This window comes from Anolis carolinensis, chromosome 2 (genome assembly GCF_035594765.1).
Source record: "Anolis carolinensis isolate JA03-04 chromosome 2, rAnoCar3.1.pri, whole genome shotgun sequence".
Taxonomy (NCBI): domain Eukaryota; kingdom Metazoa; phylum Chordata; class Lepidosauria; order Squamata; family Dactyloidae; genus Anolis; species Anolis carolinensis.
In genome coordinates, this window is record NC_085842.1 from 39,605,689 (window position 1) to 39,630,411 (window position 24,723).

The 24,723-nt window shown below is 37.8% G+C and overlaps 1 protein-coding gene across 18 annotated transcripts in view; it reads right to left on the minus strand.

Moving 5' to 3' along the window:
* Positions 1–24,723, minus strand: part of cadps (calcium dependent secretion activator) — a 445,008-nt gene that overhangs the window by 232,597 nt on the left and 187,688 nt on the right. For all 18 annotated transcript variants that reach the window (XM_062969670.1, XM_062969676.1, XM_062969674.1 and 15 more), the window contains exon 6: positions 20,352–20,473. In XM_062969670.1, the coding sequence (XP_062825740.1) occupies positions 20,352–20,473 (122 nt within the window). The remainder of the gene's footprint in view (positions 1–20,351; positions 20,474–24,723) is intronic.

A 24,723-nucleotide genomic window follows, 5' to 3' on the forward strand; every position in this document is an offset into this window, starting at 1 on the left:
ATATCACACTGGCTTTTGTGTTGTTGTTGTTGTTGTTGTTGTTGTTGTTATGTCCCACTCTTTATCACAGGATTTCAAGTTGGCATACAATATAAACAATTTAAAACATTTCCACATGAAGGCCATAAATAAATAAATAAATAAATAAATAAATAAATAAATAAATGGTAATACCATTCTAAAAGCTGCCCCTAAAACTACTTAAAAGCCTATAATGATTTAAAACCATTTACACATCCTACACCACTGCTTCCTAAAGTGTGGGTCCCAGTCCCAAATGGTAACAAAAATTTGGCAACAGTAAAAAAAGGCTTCTGTATGCCACCTAATGGTTGTTTGAAGCTCCTTGTACACTGTCATATAATCCAGATTATCAAAGCAGATAATATGGATTTTATAGGGTTGTGTAGAAGGGGCCTCAGAATGTTATTTTACTTTGGGGAGAATACTGAAGCACAGAATATGCTCAGAAGTTCTTCCTTCTCTCTGTATCTGGTTAGCATTTAATCATCTTTATGCAGTGCCCCTACAATTTCCTTGTTCTTTCTTTTGTTCCAAATATAGACTTTTTATATGTATTTTTTACTCTCTAACACGCTTGAGCTTATTCTGTGTTTTAAACTTTTCTAACTTTCACCCTGCAAGCACAGGCAAATCATTTGTATTCCTCTGTAGTGGATGCTCCTTCGTTTGTTTCCTGTACATGTTTCTTTTAAAACCTGATCTGAAAGTTTTTTTGTATGCCTATCCTGTTTTTTAAAAACATCTCCATTTTTTCTTCCAGATTGGAATTCTTTGCAGTTGTGCCTTCAATTTATCACATTTAAGAAGCTTTCATGCATAATTATCAGCTTTCTTTTTGAGCATTTATAACCTTGGGATCTCATTCAATCTTTCCCGATGTTACTGAATCCGCTTTCTTAAACCTCATTGAGTGTATATGACTATAGGTGTAACCTGCTTTACTTGTCTCACTAGATTATTTTCATGGGAAACTGGACAGGGAAATACATCCATATTCATTCCAATGGAATCTCAGGGCCCTTCCACACAGCTGTATAAAATCCACATTGAACTGGATTATATGGTAGTATGGACTCAGACAACCCAGTTCAAAACAGATATTGTGGATTATCTGCTTTGATATTCTGGGTTATATGGCTCTGTGTAAGGAATCTCAGTAATATTCAATGCCATTGACAATGTTCAATGCCATATTTCTACATTCCCCAGCTGCCCCTAATATGAAAGTGTTCAGGATTGTCTTATGGCCTTTCCCACAAAAAAGTTACATACTGCTTACCTAACCTAACCCTATCTCTCTTGTTGACATTCTTTCGACATAAAACCTTTTTATTTTGCAAGATTTTCACCTATTGCTTGTTTTCTCTCCCTGATGTCTTTAATATCGATTTTACTGTGCTATGTGGTTTACTTTTTATGTATTTTATTGTTAACTGCTTTCAGCAATGTTAATGAAAAGATGGAAATATAAATTTAAGCCATAAATAATAGCTTAGGCACCTAATTCCGGCTAACGTCAGGATATTTCTTGTTGAGTTGATGGCTACACACTGCAGGCAGAAATTTAAAGACCGTCAAGGAAATACTCTGCCATATATATCAGATAAAACCAATCAAGTGTTATTATGGGTAATGGCAACAACATGTAGGTAGATTTGTACAGGCTTGCATGATTATGATGACAAAGCTATATACGTGGGGTAAATGCCAGATGAATCCTACTACTGTTAGCATTTTTAGAAAACATGCTATACAGCAATCTCATTCAAATAAATTGTATTTCAATTGATGATCTAGCCTCACAATGAACTGATATGCCTGTGTGAAGTGTTCTTTCAGATAGATTTAGTTGTTGTTGATGGCTCCAGAACTTATGTTCGTGTAAACTGTTCTGAACTCTGATGTAAGGAGCCTTGAACTAATAATAATAATAATAATAATAATAATAATAATAATAATAATAATAATACTTTATTTATACCCCGCCACCATCTCCCCAACGGGGACTCGGGGCGGCTTACATGGGGCCATGCCCAAAACAATACAATGTAAACAGCCTATAAAAGAACAGCACATCACAATACAATAAGCAATACAATAAATAATATCCATTACAAAATAAAACAAGGAGACAATGAAAACAAGGGCAGACCACATGAACATTAAGTTAAAACTCGGGGTGAGAAAGACATAAAAATAAAAACCACAGCGAACAGGGTCATAAGGGAGTGGGGTATTCTGGAGGATAGATATTAGAGGGAGCAACGGAAAAGAAATATAAAATGGTTACTCTCCAAAAGCACAGCGAAAGAGCCATGTTTTCAAGTCTTTCTTGAAGGCTGCTAGTGTGGGGGCTTGCCTAATCTCAGCGGGCAGAGAATTCCACAATCGGGGGGCCACAGCAGAACTTCACATGTAGATGGTCTCAAGTGAGAGTGGATCCATAATACAATTTAAGTAAACTATTCCCCATGTTTAGTTTTCACTTTCCATATTATTTGTTTGAAATTTGTTCCATTTATTTGTTTGAAATTTTGTATCATATGCAGTAAAAGTATTTTTTACCAAAATTTCACCAACCAACTATTGATTAAATTATCTGAAACTCTTGATGAATTTTGGCATGTTCAGTTTCACTTCCCTATTTGGAGAAAACAAGTTATACTGGATACAACACACACACATATTGGATGTGTGATCAATGAATCTTTTTTCATAATTCATTACAAAATTAAGGGGCACCGGCATTTCATTTCTATAGTGTTTCTAAAGTATCATTAGTAAAAATTTTGTTACTATAATGAGAGTAACAACGTTTCATAACTTTTTTGTTATAGTAATTGCGTAAGTGGGGAAACATTTTTAAAACAAAAACTAAAGAGCAATCTCCTTAAATTTTCTATACAATGACACAAGATAACAGGGCATCATTTCCCTCAACTTTCAGAAATATTCATATATGTACTGATTTTAGGCCTCCGGTGGCCTAAGGGATAAACTTTGTATATTGTATTTTATGATTATTTTATGACTATTTTATGATTGTTTTAACTGTTTTAATCATTTTAGTTTATTGTATATCAGTGTAACAGCATCAATTGCCACTTGTAAGCCGCCCTGAGTCCCCTCGGGTGAGAAGGGCGGGGTATAAATAATTGAAATAAATAAAATAATGAAATAATAAAAGCCTCGTGCCTTGAAGGTTGGGTTGCTGACCTGAAGGCTGCCAGGTTCGAATCCCACCCAGGGAGAGTGCGGATGAGCTCCTTCTATCAGCTCCAGCTCCATGCGGGGACATGAGAGAAGCCTCCCACAAGGATGTTAAAACATCAAAAACATCCCGGCATCCCCTGGGCAACGTCCTTGCAGACGGCCAATTCTCTCACTCCAGAAGCAACTCCGGTTGCTCCTGACATGAAAAAAAAGCAAAGTTTTAAAAAGTTTTAACAAAATCTTTTTTTAAAAAAAAAGCCACAACAGCTATCTCATTGAATGTCTCTCATACTAACCAACAGAACTTCCATTTAGGGATTTCTTCCCAACCCAGCAGAGTTTTACTTACTAGGAGTCTCAGTCAGTTCTCCTCTTTGCAGATTCAACAATTTATTGTAACTCTGGCTGGCTGTTGCTATGGAGGGACAAATCTTTGCCCTATCCTGACTGGGGCAATCTGATGCTGAGCAGAATTCTGGGAAATGTAGTTTAGGGCAGGGCCTTTTGAATTCTCTGGCATAGGGCCTCTCACCTTCCCAAACTACATTTCCCAGAGTGTGCTTTCTCAGTCTGTTTCCCAATGAACTCTGCTTTCTCCCTGCTGCTTCCCTCTCCCAATGGCAAGAGGCCATTATGAATTTAGTGAATTTGATCCGACTTACGAGGACTAACAATACTTTTGCACAGTCCTTAACGACACTTAAATATCAATAAAAGTAAGAAGGGGACCTGCTGTAATTTGCCTTGTATACTTTTATTTGCTTCATTTAAATCTTGTTTAACCACTGTTTATTCCACTGGGATCTGCCATGCCAGATGCAGTTGAGAACTGGTCCAACTATCCCCACTGTCTCTAACTCGGAGGATACTCCAAATTGGGAAACACAGGGCAAAGCTGCATTAAGATGGCTTTGTTCCCACATGAGCAGAGATCAGCTCTGTGCTACAGGGCTTATCCAATTCTACACTGACCTAAATGCTCAATGTAGATGTACCCTAAATGAGAGAACAAAGTTGGCAGCGTAGGTTTTCACAGAGGTAGTTTACCAAGGCATATACTACCAACTTCTCTTGATTAATCTCAATGGTGCTACAAAATCCCTTTAAATACAGCAGTTCCAGGATGCTAGGACCTCCTTCTACAAGGCACATGCATATGTTTGATGCTTTCTGCCACAAAGGACATAGGGGGGTCAATCCAAATTGGAAAGAAAGAAAACCTGCCCCTTTTAATGGTCACTTTTGGGCTGTGTACACATCTGTGAAGGAGCCCCTGGTGATGCAGAGGGTTAAATTGCTGAGTTGCTGAACTTGTTAACCAAAAAAGGTCAGCGGTTCGAATCTGGGGAGCGGGGTGAGCTCCTGCTGTTAGCCCCAGCTTCTGCCAACCTAGCAGTTTGAAAACATGCAAATGTTAGTAGATCACTAGGTACCGCTCCAGCAGGAAGGTAATGGTGCTCCATGCCAGCCACATGACCTTAGAGGTGTCTACGGACAATGCCGGCTCTTCAGCTTAGAAATGGAGATGAGCACCAACCTGCAGAGTCAGATACAACTAGACTTAATGTCAGGGGGAAACCTTTACCTTTTCCTTTAGACATCTTCTGTGTATAAAGCACAAAAGCATGCATTTCATTTCTCCTGGATTCCAGGCCATCACATCTTCTCCAGACTGTTTCATCTTTCCCTTATCATTCCTACATTCAACACAGGATGATCTGAGCAGGGTTTTCATGCCAGAGTCCCTTATTGGTCTCTCGTTCATAGCCTGACCTTAGGTTGAAGATGATTTGATGTAAAAAAAACCAAAAAAAAAAAACCAAAAAAAAACTGCAGAGTAAAGAGCCAACAAAATGGCATCTTTATTTTGTTTTCAATGACTGAAATCTCCAAACAGGTTTCAAATACTATTGGTGAACTTCTTTGGTGAATTTACAGGAAGCAGTTGTTAGCACGAGTTTCTTTGCTCCATGCCTGCAAGCTAAATATTTTCCTTTCAGACACAGAGATTGACTTTTATGGGATTATCCTTAATACACAACAAATGGAAAATGTGAGCTGCAAGCAGTATATTCTTGAAAATGAGTAAACAATGTAGTTTTAATGGAAAACTACTGGATAGGATATTTTCCCCTTTCCTAACAGAGAAATAAAACATGTTTATGTTCTCTCGCATGCTGAATCCACTTCATCGTGACTATGCATTTTTGTTCTGTGTAACTTACTGTTGAGCAAGACAAATGAATTAAATCTTCTGCTTCCTCATAGATTTTACTCTCTGATCAGCCTCCTTCCAGCTGCTACTGAATGTCATTTTATGACTGAGCATTGCAAGAACTTAATATTTCATGTTGATGCCTCAAACTGTCAGAAATACCTAGCGTAAAGTAACTTCATTTCTTTGTAATATTCAGAATACAGAGCCTCCTATTTTGACAGTTCTAACAGTATCCAAACTTGCCAAATAAGAGTGACATTATACAATTATGACCAACTAATAAATAGTAATTTTCTTGCAATTAAAGTTATTCATCAGTAAAAGGGAACATTCTAAAGTCTTTTTGCTTGCATTTTAGTGATACGGAGCTCATTTTTCTCTCTGAATGTAATGTTTCTTTTTTCCTATCTCCCTCACCCAAGATCCATTTTCACAGAAGAAAATGAAAGCAAGGATTGTGGACTGGACTTAATGCAAGAGAGGTGCAATATATGTTAAGAGGAGGGACTCTTCTGCAACCTTGAATTCAGCATTTTGATAGCATCTGCTTTATACACCGTCTATCTCTGCTTACTATTAAAAGCCTCTTATTTGCTGAAGCATTCCCAGACCATATGTTATCAACAAATGTTATGAACCAAATGCAAACAGCTATTTCTATTAAGTTTTCTTTATGAGAAGATCACTAGTCACAAAGGGAATAAGCCAAATGAGAATAAACACACGGAGCAAACCTTTGACAACAATGTGGCGCTTATAAATTCATACTTAATAAAAAAATTCCCTTCATTACTGTAAAGTCAATTTAGCAATGGGATTTAGGGCAAGCTGGATTTTAGGATGACGTCATTAGTTGCCATAGTGATGTTCAGCATAAGGACATAATTTAGGCCACTGAAATATTATTTGTCCTCATGTTAAGTGGACAGTTTCAACACACAAGGTCCCCCCCCCCCCCATTTGTTAGCAATTTTAAAAGTTAGCCCCAAACAATACTTTGACTATTGAATGCTTTCATGGCCAAAATCACTGGGTTGTTGTGTGTTTTCTGGGCTGTATGATCATGTTTCAGAAGCATTTTCTCCTGACGTTTTGCCCACATCTATGGCAGGTATCCTCTGAGGTTGTGAGGTATATTCTACAACCTCTGAGGATGCCTACCATAGATGTAGATGAAACTTCAGGAGATAATGCTTCTGGAAGATGGCCATACAGCCCGGAAAACAAACATCAACCCAATACTTTGATTGCCAATTCTTTCCACACATAATGTTCTTGATTTGCTTCTTATAAGGCCAAATCAACCACAGACACATGAAAATGGAATTGATTTCACGTTTCCTTTTTGCCAAATATCTGACCAGCTCTTTACTGACAATTGCATAAAAGATTGCATGGAATCATTGTATAAAGAGTCTGAAGTATCATCTTAGAAGCAGAGCAGGTGAGAGAGAAGGAAGGGAAGGAGTATGAAGTACACTCATACCATCAGACTTGCTTAGACAAATACTTCAAAGAAAAGTTCACTTTGTGAGAAAGGCAAGAAATAAAATACCATTTCATAGCATCGTATATATGTAAATAATTGACTGCCTAAATGCTAGATATTTTCCATTTGGTAGCATTTCTGCTGGAAAGATATCTACTATATCAAACTTCAAACAACACTTTAATACTGTGCAATACGTGATTGCATATGTGGCTTTTCATCACTTGGTAACTCTGTGTGCAATATAGTAGCTGGATGTCAAAGACATTTAGTGTACTTCATTGTGATTATGTAACACCCTCTCCAGTATCTGCTTTTTGAGGTATATATGTGTTTCCCCTGCTTTAAAATATGTGTTCACCCTTCCTTATGAGAGACAAAGCCATATTATCTAGCCATGAATTGTTTCTCAACTTTGGTCACTGCAATGCAGTCCACAAACTTTAAACATTTACCCACCTTGTGTAAATCGTAGGAAGGTTAAAACTTGGTTGTGGGGCCAGGCTTTCGAATAAGAATCAGCAGCATTAATTACTATTATGTATACTGGAACTCAATTGACAGACCCAGTCTTTTAAACTTGAGCACGCCTATCTGTATTTTATAATGCGTTTTATGAATGTTTTATGTAAGTTATTTTTTTTAACCGATTTATAGTGTATTGTACAGTTTTTATATGTGTGTTTTATTGTAAGCCGCCCTGAGTCCCCTGTTGGGTGAGAAGGGCGGGATATAAATATTGTAATAAATAAATAAATAAATAAATCCTAACATAGATTTATTCTAAGTAATGTCAGGATTGAATTGGAAAGTTATAATATTTATATCTATATCTATACACACATATAGACATATTAACTTATTTTTATGTTATGTGTATCACTTCACTTCTAGTCTCTGTCAGTCCGTTTTTCTTCTGCAACAAAACTTGTGCCTGGGTTTGAATGTGCTGACTTCTACAAGGATTTCATAGAATCATAGAATCATAGAATCATAGAATAGTAGAGTTGGAAGAGACCACATGGGCCATCTAGTCCAACCCCCTGCTAAGAAGCAGGAAATCGCATTCAAAGCACCCCCGACAGATGGCCATCCAGCCTCTGCTTAAAAGCCTCCAAGGAAGGAGCGTCCACCACGGCCCCAGGGAGAGAGTTCCACTGTTCGAACAGCTCTCACAGTGAGGAAGTTCTTCCTGATGTTCAAGTGGAATCTCCTTTCCTGTAGTTTGAAGCCATTGTTCCGTGTCCTAGTCTGCAGGGCAGCAGAAAACAAGCTTGCTCCCTCTTCCCTATGACTTCCCTTCACATATTTGTACATGGCTATCATGTCTCCTCTCAGTCTTCTCTTCTGCAGGCTAAACATGCCCAGCTCTTTAAGCCGCTCCTCATAGGGCTTGTTCTCCAGACCCTTAATCATTTTAGTCGCCCTCCTCTGGACGCTTTCCAGCTTGTCAACATCTCCCTTCAACTGTGGTGCCCAAAATTGGACACAGTATTCCAGGTGTGGTCTGACCAAGGCAGAATAGAGGGGGAGCATAACTTCCCTGGATCTAGACGCTATTCCCCTATTGATGCAGGCCAGAATCCCATTGGCTTTTTTAGCAGCCGCATCACATTGTTGGCTCATGTTTAACTTGTTGTCCACGAGGACTCCAAGGTCTTTTTCGCACACACTGCTGTCAAGCCAGGCGTCCCCCATTCTGTATCTTTGATTTCCATTTTTTCTGCCGAAGTGAAGTATCTTGCATTTGTCCCTGTTGAACTTCATTTTGTTAGTTTTGGCCCATCTCTCTAGTCTGTCAAGATTGTTTTGAATTTTTTTAAAACTGCTTTAATACAGCAGTTTTATCTGCTGTTTTTCATCTCATATTACCTCATTTTTACTTATTGTTCTTTTATATTATAAGACTCTCTGGAGATATTCATACTGAAGGGTAGCACATAAACACAATAAATAAAACATACATTGAATCTGGATGGACCGTACACTCTACTGAAACAAAGGAGTAAACATTCACAGTAAACATTGGCTCTCTTTTCCTTCTCTGGCTGTTGTAATCAGAACAGAGCAAGCTATGAATTTCCTCAGCTAAACAGTTTGTGTGCTTTGAATATAACCATAAACTCAAACTTTATGACATTGTTTTCAAAGAGTACTTCATTCTTATTGCCCATTATGTTTAAAAAGGAACACACTAGCATTACCCACTGTGCATTACTTGCAAATTGCTAATGCAATAACTTTTTAATTAAAAATATGGTGAAAAATGTAGAAAATGGACTGAAATAGCTAAAAATCCTCCCAAATGAATCCCCATAACATTTTAGGAGTAACAAGTGAACATTATTTGCTCTTATATATACACACAGGACATTTGCTATCTGTTACAATATCTGAAAAGATAACACTAATGCCTGTTCTTCCTGAAGTGTGGGAAGTCAGGCTATGACATGCTACTTCTAAGCACTTCAGTAAACGAAGGAAAGAACACCAGAACTGGCTCCCTCCCTGCTATCCTTCAGAAGGCAAGTAAAAACCTTTCTCTGGAAGGAAGCTTTTGGGGAAGGCAATGGGTAACCTGTTAAATGGCTATTGAATTTGACTATGGCAATGAGATGGAACTGGCAATGAGCGGCCCATTAGATCAGTCCCCTCCCTCCTGACCTTCAAGAAGAAAGTTAAATCCTGGTTGTGGGACCAAGCGTTTGCACAGTGGTTCCCAGTGCAACAACTGATATTGCAATCTCAGTGCAATAATGAACAATTACAGATGACAATTGGAATGGCTCCTGACATATGCTTTCGGATTGTGTGATTTTAAGTAATTTTTGTAATTGATGTTTTAATGATGTGATTTTAAAGTATCTGTTGTTTTATGTTGATATGTGTTCAAGGCATTGAATTGTGCCTTTGTTGTGAGCCATTCTAAGTCTCCTTTGGTTTGAGAAGGGTGGGATATAAATAAAAAAGTAAAAGAAATAATAATATAATTGGTTTTAATACTGTCTAATACTGTTTATCATGTTTACTATGTAACCTTTGGTTCTCCAATGTTATGCCTTTTGTTTTAGTATTGTATTATGTTTGAACAACATTGAATTGTTAACTAGTGTTAGCAGCTCCATGTCCCTCAGCGAGGAAGAGAGGGCGGGATATAAAACAAAGTAGATAAAAGTAAACAAATAAGAACATTCTACTAAAATGAAGGAAAATCACTCATTTATCTTCTTTTCTCTGGCTGTTGCAATCTGAATTCTTCAAGCTATAGTTTCAGTAAATTTAAGAAAACAGCTAGTTGTTTTATATTGCATCACTTCAGGTTGTCCAAATTAATATAGGCAGAGTCCCAAACAAGAGATGTCCTTAGTCTTCGCTGGAGATGCCACTGCTAAACTTGGACCTTTTCTAATCTTAGAAAAAATATTTTCCACTGTTCAGGCTGACTTGGATTTGTGTTGACAACACCCCTAACTTTTCCAAATGTTGACTTTTTGTTTAAAAAGCTATGGTCTGCTAATGAGATAGGATATCAATTGTGCAGCATGTTTATTTTTGTCTCAACAAATTGGATGGCATGAGAAGTAAACTTGGCCAATGTTAAAACTTTTAAGGCTGAAAACATGGAGAAAAAGCAAGATAGACATTCCTGTTTTATGTAGATGTCTTTTTAAAAACTACTTATTACAGGCAGCTGGTAACTGGTGGTATCGCTGTCAGTGGGGATGTAAATCCATTTTGGGTTTTAGAATGAAGTTTAAATAAACCATCTAAAGTGCTGAATGCTATCCCAAAATAGTTTCAGCACTGCGGACAGCTCATTTAAAAACCAGAGCAGGTTCATTATCCCACTGCCATAGAAGCCATCACTGTTATAACCCTCTGAAGTCACTTGTACTCAACAGGTACTCAAGCTGCTAGATCTGCCTTCATCCATTTTACCCTGTGCTTTATTCATGCTGGAGAAAAGACTACATGAGAATGATTCTCTAGATCAGGCGTTCTCAATTTTTTTCAGCTGTGGAGCCTTTTTTGAAGCAAACGTTTCTCATGTAGCCCCAGAAAATGTTTATATTATATTATATTATATTATATATAATGTATATATATATCAGACATGGGAAAACCTTTTACCAACATAAGCTAAACAGTATTTCAATGGAAGACCCCAGGGGCCATCCAGTCCAATCCTCTTCTGCCATGCAGGAAAAGCACAATCAAAGCACTCTCTGAGCAGTGGGAGGAAAGAGGGTTTTAGAAGCAAGCAAGGTGAGGGGAAAAGATCTGGGCAGCAAGGGAGGCAAAGAAAAAAGGCTTTTGGGGGCGAGGGAAGAGAGAGAAAAAGGATTTGGGGGTGAGAGGAGGGGGAGGAGCAAGAAAGAGGACAGTACGCTTGGAGGGAGAGGGGGAGGAAGGAGGAGGAGGAAGAAACCATGGAGCCCCTCAGTATGCTTTGAGGAGCCTCAAGAGCTCTGCCGAGCACACTTTGAGAACTGCTGCTCTAGATAGTCCTTCTTACAAAGTCTGCCAAACAGGGAATGGCAGTAGCATCCATATTCAGTCAACATTCACATAATCTTAATAGTATAATAAGTACATACAGCCCTCTGCATCCACAAGAAAAGACTGCATGGGAATGATTCTCTAGATGGTCCCTCTTCCAAGTCTGCCAAACAGAGGATGGCACAGCTAATGTTAACAGTCATAGAATCATAGAGCTGGAATCAAAAGGGCCATCTAGTCCAATGCCCTTCCATTTGGAAATACACAAGTAAAATGCTCTCTTTCAATCTCTGTTTAAAGATCTCCAATAACTGAGAGCCTACAAAGCAATCTAGTCAACTGTCAAACAGCTCTTACCGTAAAAAAAAAAGGTTCTCCATAATGTTTAGGTGGGATGTCTTTTCTTGTCTTTTGTGACATCTGTTATCTCTGTTCCTCCACCATGTCAGAACCTGAACATAAGCTGTCATTCTTTAGGAACTACTTGGTGTCAGTCAATAAACTTCAAAAGATATCAAAACTGCAAAAGACAGTTCAGCCACTACTTTCCCAGCAAATGATAGCAATTTTGTATAACCAGGTTTCCATAAGAAGTGTGATACAGAAATGTGGCAAAGGGATTTAATAGAGGGAGATCTAGAAAGAAACATTTTGGGGAGAGCACATAAATTGCCTTTATGAAACAGAAATATTTCACATTTGTGGGTTTCACTTTTGTGGATTTGATTATTCATTAATCTGATTAATATGTTATATCTAGGAATTGGTCCTGTAGTGTTACTCTGATGGATGAAGAGATTCCCAGAGAGAATTCTTCTCTAGCATTTGTAGATTCTCCTGTGTGATTCTATGATAAACCTCAGAAAGAGTTGTAGTGGAGGACAAAGTAATTCCTAGGGAGGTGTTCTTTCTGATTTTATTTATAGTTTTGCACTTTTGAGGAGGTCCTGCAACCTACAAATTTTCACTGAATTTGTAGACCTGATTGTAATAAAGTCTTTAAAATATTTCTTCTGAAAGCACAGGGCTATCCAGCAGGGAACTACTAGTGGTGATGGGCATGAACATACTGTACAACATGATTTGCTGGGCACTGGTTGCCTCTGGTCTGTTTTGTGGGCGACTGTCTTACATTTATCTCTGTCTGCTTCCTCACTCCCTTACCAATTAGTTACATGCCTTATCTTGAAGGACTGTCTCAAGAAGTTAAAAGAATAGTGACCTTTACAGTGAAGAAATGGAACTGTCATGGTATATTATACATTCCCAGCTTTACTGTTCATTGAACACTCAGTTCACCCAAAAGCCTCACGCAACAGGAAGGAAGGCAGTGCATTAATAGGAATCCCCTCTGAATGAAGTCATGTTGCTATTCAACCGCTAGATGACACTAGTGGGCTTCAGATGTCCTACCCCTTCAACTGCAGCTATCACACCCCTAACCTAACTGTAGTCTCTTGTGAATATCTTGATGGTTGGCATTTGCTGCAGGAACATTTCATACTATACTATCACAGTGATTCTGATAATGTAAAATTTACTAGACGTTCCAAAGAAAAGGAAACACATGTTATTTACCATTATGTTCTTACCTCCTCCTACTTTGGAATTCTGACTTAACTGCTTTATTGTGACTGGAGGGGACAGAGGGACAAGAACAGAATCCAATGATGGATTGATTTAAAATATACTCTCAGACTTTACTTGTGCAATTATTCATCCCCACCCCCTGAAAGTAACTAATTTTAGATGCATAAAGTAAGGAAGCTTGCTCTAATCTGATTCTTGAGTGCACTTGTTCTGACATTATATCAAATGCTGGAAAAATGAATTCTTTGGATGGCTTTTCTCAATGGCCTTGTTGGCTTGTAGATTTTAGAAGATGCATTAAAAAGCTTTCCTATGCATTATATTCTCACAGAAAATAATTTTCTTGAATACAATTTTTTTCTGCACAAAAAGACCATGTGTGAAATTTGTGTAGAGTAAGTCCTGAACGGCAAAGATTCTCATTAATCCAGGATTCTCTTTATCAAGGTTTCTAGGTGTGGAAACACATTTTTGACAATTTTTCATTTTTTTTTAAAAAAAGGTCATCCTTATTAGGGTTTATCTTCATGTTAGAAATTATCATTTATATGATACCTTCAGACTACAAAATGTGTTATGGGATTTGTATAATCACATCCCACCCACCAGAAAGGTTTACCACTACATAGTGTTACAAGAACTATAACAGTGGTCCTCAACCTGTGGGTCCTCAGATGTTTTGGCCTTTATCTCCCAAAAATCCTAACAGTTCGTAATCTAGCTGGGATTTCTGGGAGTTGTAGGCTAAAACACCTGGGAGCCCACAGGTTGAGAAAAAAGCTACATATTAATTTAACCTCTAAATCATCTGAAACTCCAGATAATGGACTGATATTTTGACTCTAAAATAAACGTTTGTATCCTGCCACCATCTCCCTGAAGGGACTCGGGGCGGCTCATAGAAAGCACCCAATAGTGCAGCAGTATACAAATGCAACAAAATACAGAAAAGTATAAATTAATAACAATTAACATTGACCCAATTACACTTTAAAAACAGTAATGTTTTTAAATACTATAAAACTCAGCAAGCTACAAAAATAGTAGCAGTATATAATATCAATCCCCATAAAGTGCATGTGAAACAAATCACTAATCCTTGAATGTTGTGATTTAGGCCATAATCACCGAGCATGGTCAAAGGCTTGTTTTAAAAGCCAGGTTTTCAGGTGTTTGCAAAAAGCTTGAAGGGTAAGGGTTACCTTAATCTTGTTAAGGAGGGCATTTCAAAGCCGAGAAGCCACCACTGAGAAGGCCCTCTCCCTTGTCCCCACCGACTGCATATGAGATAGAGGTGGGATCTAAAGCAGGCCTTCTCGGCCAATCTTAGGGCCCGCACTGGTTCCTAGAAGACAATGCGGTCTCTAAGATAGGTTGGACCTTAATTGTATAGGGCTTTGTAGGTAACAACCTGCACTTTGAATTGGGCCTGGAAACTCATTGGCAGCCAGTGGGGCTGCTTTAATATGGACATGGTATGCTCCCTATAACCAGCTCCAGTTAGCAATCTGGCTGCCGACGTTTGTACTAATTGCAGTTTTCGAGCTGTCTTCAAAGGCAGCCCCATGTAGATTGCATTGCAGTAGCCTATTCTAGATGTGACTAAGGTGTCAGGCCAAGTCAGGCATTTCGAGGTCTGGATTAAGCCTCAACGTATTGGCCCCCATTCTGTCCATCACAGCTGCCAGACACTGGTCCAGGATCCAGGGAGCTTCCTTGAAATTAGGTGGAAACGAGTAGTAGAGTTGTGAGTCCTCTGTGTAGAGATGACATCCAACTCCAAAACTCCAGATGACCTCACCTATGTATAGTTGACCATATCTTTGTAATTTCTGATCTTGTCTTCCTTTTCTCAGTGCTTTTTATAGGGATGTATATTTTATGTTTATGGAGAATTACATGGGACAAAATAATAGGTTTGCTTTTACTAATGCTGATGGTTTATTCTATTTTATGTAAGCTTTTGCTCCTGCTCCTTATAAAGTGGCAAAATAAAAGAGGCTCTTTACAGTTCAGGTGTTTCTCACAGTTTAGGACATTATAGCTCTATGTGTAACAAATAATAAAAATAATAAAAATAATGCAATTTTTAAAAGATGAATGCATATTGTGATTTTGGTATGAATAAATGGTATAATTTTGTGTCAAAGTTAGATGCAATCCATTCTGTGTTTTAAAATTACAACATTTCCCCCTTTTCCCCATTTTCCCTTGTAAAACTGGACCTTTCCACCTTAAAAAATTTGAGTGCTTTTATATCTCTAGAAGTGACACACACTATGGTAAGAAGACTTTAAACCTGTATGAACTGACCATGAAGGAATATGAATAAAATAACCAGGTAGTATAGGAGATAATTTCAAACTACTTGTCAAGGAATTCCAGTTTTCCTTGAAAAGCTGTCAACGATATCTCAGTTTAAAGAAGAGCTTGTCCACATCTGTTACAAATATGTAACCAGGTGTTCTGCAGCAGATTAAACCAGAGTTCTTCTCCATATAAACTGTTACTGAGTTCTCTTAGGATATGAAACTTTGAAAAATAATGGTATAAATAAACAAGGAACAGGTGATTATGGAACAGTTGCCTAAATATCATAAAAGCAAAAGATCCCTCTGGATCTTGAAAGCAAAGCAGTGTCAGCCATGGTTAGTACTTGGACAAAAGACTGGCAATGAACACCGGGTGCTATAGACTGTATTTCACAAGAAGGAACTGGAACAAAACCCCGCTAAGAAAACCTATGACATTCATGGAATCACCATAAGTTGACAGAAGACTTGAAAACCCACACATAAGGGGGCTGTTAGTATTTTGAAGCTACCAGAGGATAATATAGGCTTTGTTAAAGAACTTTCTTAGATTCTATACTTCAATCATTCTTGGTCACTACTGATGATGACTTAAAACAATGGATGTACCGTAAAAGTCTGACTTCCTCTTTGGTCTGTGAGTGTCAGTTAATAAGCAGCTTCTGAATATTTGGAGGAGGCCTTGCTGACTCACCCTCTCCAGAAACCTAAGGCAAAATAACTGGAGCAGAGCAAGTGAATGCAAAACTATTTCTCAAGGGCATTCACTGTCCTCTCTAAATACAAATGTATAGAGGTGGGGGAATGATTACAAAATTTACAATGCAATTCCACACATGAAATGAAAAATGTGTCCCACTGAGTTCAATGAGTCTTATTTCCAAATAAGTTTGTATTTGGTTGCAGCCTTGGATTTCTGTGGTAAATGAGACAATCAGATTCCAGAAGCAAACCTGACATGACAGCATTGTTCCCTTGTGAGATTTCTTGAATGAAAACTATTTTTCCTTGTTACCTTATAGAAACACAAAGAGTAAATACTGGGCAGGTTTTGGGCTTCAACCTGCCACAGCTCTCCTTCAGGGAGCCTTGGTAATTAGATGCTTATACAGTTGTGCCATGGCAGATCCCATTTCATTTCATCTCATATTATAGATGGAGCTATCCAGCAGCTTTTCAAATCCATTACAACCAAGAAGTCACAACAAACACAACTGAAATGCAAAATATGATCAGTAATACCAATCAAAGGGTATATGAGCAACTTGCTGATAAATCCTTCACAAGAACTGATGTTCCGATCAGATAGCAGGAAAAGCCTTTTTTCTGAAAGGCTTATGAAACATGTGCCAGTAAACTGGAAATAAATATCAGAAGAGATTTTTTTTAAAAAAAACTTAATTAAAGAGGCCATTAAAGCAAGCAAAGTGCTTCTATGATGACTAAATACCGAAGAATGCCAACATTCAGTGCTTAATTGAAACAGGATTCAAAAGAGTTGCAGTCTGACCTATACAAGCAACAGATGAACTGGAAGAATTGAGAGGTTGCAGGACCGAGTGGATCATTTACAGATGAGGTGGAATCACAGTGTTTAATAACAATGCACACTGTCCCTTCATTGTCAAAAATAAGCTCAGCAAGGAATGAACTGAACTTTCTCACTTTATTTGTATTTTTATTTGTATAAGGTTTTCTTTTGGGGGGCCCAGTGGCGCAACGTGTTAAAGCGTCGAGCTGCTGAACTTGCGGACCAAAAGGTCGCAGGTTTGAATCCAAGGAGCAGAATGAGCGCCCGTTGTTAGCCCTAGTTTCTGCCAACCTAGCAGTTCGAAAACATAAAAATGTGAGTAGATCAATAGGTACTGCTCTGGTGGGAAGGTAATGGCGCTCCATGCAGTCATACCGGACACATGACCTTGGAGGTGTCTATGGACAAACGCTAGCTCTTCGGCTTAGAAATGGAGATGAGCCCCAACCCCCAGAGTCGGACACGACTGGACTTAACGTCAGGGGACACCTTTACATTTACCTAATGCTTTCTTTTTACTCAAAACATACTTTAAAGGATCAGCACTTCTAACTACCTGACTCATTTTAAAAGCAGCAAATAATATTTATCAGGATTAAAAACAAGGAGGAAAAATTGCTGAAGTTGTATTGTATTGTTTTTTAACAACAGGGAAGTTTCATTTCAGGACTGCTTTAAGGACTGAGGAACGGGGTCTTTGATACACTTTTAACATTATGAGTTTGTAAAGCCATTATTAACCATATTCTTTTCTGCGTGTGAAGAACAACCAGCACAAAAGACAACTTGGGATGTATTGACACTGTAGGATTAATGAAGTTTGACACCATTTCAACTTCCCTGGCTCAACGCTATGGAATCATGGGAGTTATACAAAGTCTTTAGCCTTCTCTGCCAAAGACGGCTGATTCCTCACCAAATGACAACTTCAGTGATTCCACAGCATTGAGCCATGGTAGTGAAAGTGCTGGTCAAATTGCATTAATTCTAGAGTGTAGAATTACACTCATTCCTTGCCATTACCAAAGCACTGAACTACAACATTTAGGATCCCCAGGCAAGAATAACTAGTATTTTTGGTCTTTCAATTCCAGATTTTACTTTCCCAAATTTTGGTCATCTCACTGGGAGGTGAAGCAATGTGGGACACCACAAGTCTCATGTGTATTTATTTAGTGTAGGGAGCAGGCATTATATTTGATATTATAACAAACATGGGAATGGAGCATGACATATCTTTCTGCTACTTGGAAAGCCCTTCCTTTAGATAAGAAGTATACAACAGTCAACCAAGCTAAGGGATCAGATTTCTTAGGGAATCTGCATCCCAAATCAAAGTATGTGTATTTGACATGGTAAAAGGAATTTGTATAATTCATTCTGTGTGTGTCTCTCCCCCTGCTCTGTTTGTTCACGCAACACCAGAATCCCAAATCTCTGTGCCTTGGTGTAAGCACATATGTCCTTTGAGATTTTCTATGTAGCACCAGGGATTGGTGCAAAACAGTTAAATTCTGCAAGAATGCAGATGGCTTGACATCAAAAGCTCAAAACAGGACGAGGATGCAAGTACCACAAGAGTACGTTGAAGTCAGCATGAAAGCACTGGCAATTTCCTGATGCAAGACTAATTGAAATATGCCACATTTTTCAGAAAAGCATTTTGATTCACTGGAACTTTAATACTCAATGCACACTGCACATCTTTGCAAATTTTGGTGTGACAGTGCTATAATCCAAGATATATTGGGATCAGCACTAATCAAAAGTTTGTCTAGACAGATGTGCCATTGACACTCTAATTGATAATTAGGATTTAGTAAAAGGTTCCTTAAAATTTCTTTCCTTCACCAAGTGTATTTAGTGACGAGGTGAAAAAATGATTGCAAAATCTGAGGCTGAAAGAGAGAGACCTGACTAGAAACAACAGACAATGTGTGACAAATTGTCTTGTGACAAATGTGAGCAGATTGGTAGATTTAGTCAACATCAAAACAGCTGCTAGTAATCAAAGCTTTATGGCACAAGTGCTGGCAAAGGTACAACATTCTTTGAAAATGACAACAGGTTGTTGGTTTGTCAACAATTAGGGATATATAGAATGCTCATACATACAGCATGAAAGGAAAAACAAAGTGAATGAATACTTAATCCACATATTGGTGTCTAGATTTAGAGTAATTATTTCCAAAAGGAAAGGATGACAGCATGGTGACTTTTCATATAATTGTCTCCTAGTTAAGCTGCAGAAGAAAATTCCAAGTGGTTAAACTGAAACCTGACCAAACTAGAGCCTATCAGAAAGACTAAACATTAGACTTGTAAGGGGAAAAAAGAGATCAATTATTTATTTTTAAAAGAATCTATTAAATGTGTGACCCCTAGATTGATACTTAGGGAAGGCCAAAGTCTCAATTGCCATTTATTAAACTATTCAGTTCTGGGTCATTGGAACATTATTAAAGGGTCTCCTTTTCAGGTTTTTCTCTCTGGAACCCTTTGAGAACAAACCCATTGAACAAAATGTAGCATGATTTCTTGAGCCACAATTATTGAGCACATGATTGGGGAAATATGTTGTTTCTACTTACTGCATGACTTCATAGCTAGAGGGAGGCTTTCTCCAAGCTAGTGTGCAATTCTAACATGTTAGTTATCTGAAATGTGAAGTTAACAGCAATTTGACTCCAGTCCTCAGAACTCATAATGACCTAAATATGTTAAGGGACTACAGTAGTCTCACTTATCCAAGCCTCGCTTATCCAAGCCTCTGGATTATCCAAGCCATTTTTGTAGTCAATGTTTTCAATATATTGTGATATTTTGGTGCTAAATTCGTAAATATAGTAATTACAACATAATATTACTGAGTATTGAACTACTTTTTCTGTCAAATTTGTTGTATAACATGATGTTTTGGTCTTAATTTGTAAAATCATAACCTAATTTGATGTTTAATAGGCTTTTCCTTAATCCCTCCTTATTATCCAAGATATTCACTTATCCAAGCTTCTGCCGGCCCATTTAGCTTGGATAAGTGAGACTCTACTGTAATATGTTAAGTGACCTGAAGCCACTGAAGATCTCTAGGAAGAAGGTGAAAGAAAGAGGCACACATTAGGAGGTTTTTGGTCAGGCTGCAGAATAATTTCTTCCTTACAACAAAATGGAGAACTAGCTGGAATTTATGTTACTTTCAAGCTCATTGGTTTTCATTCTGCGCAGCAATTCAGTAAATGCTTAATTTTAAGTACTTATGATATGTCTCACTAACTTCAACAAAACTACAGAATGTACTAAAAGCCATGGCTGACTCATTGCTTAGGAATCCTTAATTCTAGGTCATGCAACTGTCTCTTATGGGGACATATTTCTTGTGTTTAAACCAGAAACATTAACTATGTATATTCTTCCTGCTTGTGACAAGACTGGAGGAGAGTAAAAAATATCTGAGGGTAGTGAAGAAAGACTTACGTTGGTTTTGATGCCTCAGCTTGATCTGTCTGTAGTTTTTCGCCTCCTTCTACTTCCATAGTGCAATATACAATGCGGTTTGGTGCTAAAGATTTGAGACCTTGAACTTCCATGATGACAACCTATAAAATAAGAAAAGAAAAAAAATGGAGAAAATTCTGGATTTAGCATTCAGCTCTGGAAACAAGGGCAACCTACTTGTTAAATCTGGGAGGTCAGTGTGTCTGTGAGAACCTACCATGCTACAAGCAGACAAATGTAAAGGATCCGTTTTGATACCGTTGATACAAGTTAGAGAAAGAAACCTTTGCTGAGCTCTAGCAAATAAGCTAAACCAGGTTCTGACATGGCTGATTTGCAGACAGAACCTTTTATGCTGAGGAACTAGGAAAACCCACCTACTCTTGAAAATACCCAAAATCTGCCCACAAGAACATGGAAACCCTCCAGAACAAATTTCAGACAAAACATAAGCCCAAGATAGATTAGGAGGAAATCGCAGGATGATAGTCAACATCTATTAGTTTGATAATGGGTTCAAGTCTTGATAATATGCCAGAAGACCTCCACAGGAGCATGACTTGACAACTTTGAATCAATTTACATTAGCATCCTTTCCAAGTTTGTTGTCTCTTGTCAGGTCCAGCAAGATATCTGCAATGGCTGCTGTTGAAAACTGCAGATGATTCCACATGCCAGAGTGTGCACAAATATAAAGCAGTAACTACAGGACCCATGATTCATGTAAACTGTTTTTAAATTAAGAATTTAATAATTGCAGATCTGAAATGCCATTCCTTTGCATCACATCTTCCTATCCATCCTTTCTAGGAACTCATAGCTTACTTAGCTGGAAGACCACCCTTGCTTCTTAAACATCTGTAGTAGGAACTGGCTACATTGTATGTGCGCCAGGGTAACCCAAGTGACTTTGTTTCCTTTGGTTTTGGACCACTAAGATAACATATGTGTTCTACACCAGAAGACACAACACCAAGAAACAAGCAGATGTATGTGCATGTTAATGACTCTGCATCTATGTGCAAGATTTTCATTGGCCAATTTTTTTTTTCGTGTCAGGAGCAGCTTGAGTTGCTTCTGGAGTGAGAGAATTGGCCGTCTGCAAGGACATTACCCAGGGGACGCCCGGATGTTTTGATGTTTTTACCATCCTTGTGGGAGGCTTCTCTCATGTCCCCGCATGGAGCTGGAGCTGATAGAGGGAGCTCATCCGCACTCTCCCCAGGTGGGATTCGAACCTGGCAGCTTTCAGGTCAGCAACCCAACCTTCAAGTCACTTAGTCCACTACGCCATCTGGGGGCTCCCATTGGCCAAATAATGGATGTCTCCTTTTGCCTATTTATCTATGTTAATGTCTCTTTCTGTTTTAGGACAGAAGTAAGCCATATTTTTCAAAGAGCCTTGGGAGGGGAATGGCGTAATTTATACTATTCCATCTTTTAAACTAACCCACCCATATCTATTACAATGGGAGTGAATATATGGTAGATGAGGAACTTTTTTTTCCGTGTCAGGAGCAACCGGAGTTGCTTCTGGAGTGAGAGAATTGGCCGTCTGCAAAGATGTTGCCCAGGGGACGGCCGGATATTTTTTTGATGTTTTACCATCCTTGTGGGAGGCTTCTTTCATGTCCCCGCATGAAACTGGAGCTGATAGAGGGAGCTCATCCGCGCTCTCCCCGGGTGGGATTCAAACCTGGCATCCTTCAGGTCAGCAACCCAACCTTCAATACTAGTGGGAATACCAAATTGCTCTGAGGCTACCTTGGTGATGGGGTTCAGCATCTTTGATAAGGTTCAGACTAAAATCAGGACTGCACTCACCAACCCACCTACATAGAAGCTGCCAGCTGCCAGTATCTCAAAGAGATTGATAAGGATTTCTGACGTCCAGTTCTTTGACAATGATGACAACAGAATTATTCCCTCTACTCATCTGTAACTATTCTACTGATATAAAACATTCAGTATAATCATACATACATATTTATAAAGAAGGACTGAATTTTTGGCTCTTGTACTCTTCCCACATCCCAGTATTAAAAAGAGATGCCTGGTTGTAACCTTTTAAAATTCAAAATGCATGGTTTTTTTAGTACCAGGTGCTCCCTAGTTAATGTTGGATTTCTTGTAAACAAACCACTAACCCATCCTACAGGATGAAAATTTGGTCCCTTCTGTTCTACAACAAATAATGTGAATTATTATGAAAGGAAATTGAACTGCACATTTGGAAATATTAAATTTACAGTATAATATCATGTGAATATAAATTGCAAATATAAATTGTATTCTTGTGCTCCCTGTAATTTTCTTTGTTTCAACTCATTCTTACAAACCAAGGTTTCCTGCAAAACGAGGGTCGCAACTCTAATAATCAAAATGCAAAATCATAGCTGACAAAGAAAGATGACTAAATAACTCAGAGAACAGAATAATAGAAAGAGCCCTGTGGAATAATACTAGTGAATATTATATTACCATTTCCCAGAGACTTATTTTTGAATAAAAGAAATCAACATTTTCTTCCTATAAGGAAAGCAAACAGGTAGGAAGAGGAAAAAAAACATAAAGAAGGCTGAAGGACCATATCTTCCTATATAAGTCCTAGCAAGTTTTTACAGACCTTTGGGGGAGGGTTTTTTCTTGGTCCCATTAGAGATCATCTGGTGTGGGCTCAAGGGAGACTTTTCTATGGCTTTCTCTTCCAAGAAAGGCTCTCTTGGCTCCTTATCTGCTCTTTTCACCAACAGGCAAAGATCTTATTTAAACAGGCCTTCAATATGTAATAGGTTTAATGTGCTTTTAACTGTTCTAAATTAGAGTTTTTCAATGGATTATTTAATCCTTTTTATATTCTGTATTCAGATTTTAAAACTATTTTGTCTTTACATATAATATTAGCAGCACAAGGTTCCCACATGAGAGAAAAGTGGATATAAATAAATAAAATAAAATAAGTAGATGCATAATTTTCCAGTGTTTGGTCTAAATTGTATGAGATCTGAATGCTGTAGCATGGCTTCTTCCTAAAACCCACTCAAAGAGGAAATAACTGGATGGCCTGACTACTATGGTCATATCTCATGCCTTGAGGAATATTTCATTTCTTCAATTAGAATATTACGAATTTTACAGAAATAAAAATAACCAGCAAACAATGCTTCTGAAATACAGTACAATGAAATTACTGAATCTGTATAACCAGCTAAAACTCACCTGACATGACAAATATTATAGAAGACTGCTTGCACTACCCCATGCCCAGACCTTGTATATCCTGTACTTCACACCCATTGTACTATGGCAACTGGTTTCGCTGAGTATTGTTTACACCGCTGTTTTATATACTTATGTTTTATTGAATTTGTGTTTTTAACTGTTTTGTTATTTTTAACTATTTTTTTAATCTATTTTTTTGTTTTCATGTTGTTGTTGTTGTTGTTGTTGTTGTTGTTATTATTAGACTGTTGTTGTGTTCCTTCAAGTTGTTTTGATTTATGAAGCAAATGTCCATTACAGGGGTTTTTTTTTTTTTTTGCAAAATTTGTTCAGAGGAAGTTTGCCATTTGAACAGACTAAGAGGATGTGATTTGGCCAAGGTCACTCACTAGGTTACCTTGGTTGAGTGAGGATTCAAACCATTGTATTTTTTTCTCAAAGAATCAACATGTGAGGATGGGAGAGGCAAGACTAGAATTTTCATTTGTGTAACTAAAACATTTTGAATAGTTTTTGTGATCTCTAAGTCTTTGGTTAACTTTTCCATTAGCATGATGTTTCAGACTCTATCTGAGTAGTGATAAAGCACTCAATCCTCTGCAATTAAACACAGTCTCTAAAAGTTCCAAAATGAATATACAATCAGTTCCTTATGAGAAAGAGACTCATCTGCATCACAAAAAAGAAACTGTGATCCTAAATCTGGTGACAAAGAAATTGTGATTCCATTTTACCGATTCCTGAAAATGTCAAGATCCACAATTGAAATATTGAAAACCCATTTGAGCCTTTAAAATACTTTTGAAAATACCTTTGTTTGGTTTAAATTTAAGTGACTAATTAATTTTATATAATCACATTTAATATTTCATATTCAAAGACAGAAGTTGATATCTGATATTCAAGGAAAGAAGTTTCATTGGCCCTTTTAACCAGATTTTTTCCCAGTTGGAATGAGGGAAAGTTACACCCAGTTCTTTTTCCTAAATTCAACTGGTTCCTAGATTAATGGAAAAGGTAACAGAGATTAGAAATTTCTATAAGTTGGAGATCATGCCTTTATCTTCCGTTTCACTTAGGACTACAAACTGTTCAAATTGTTTTGTTGCTTATTCCTGAATTAGAGACA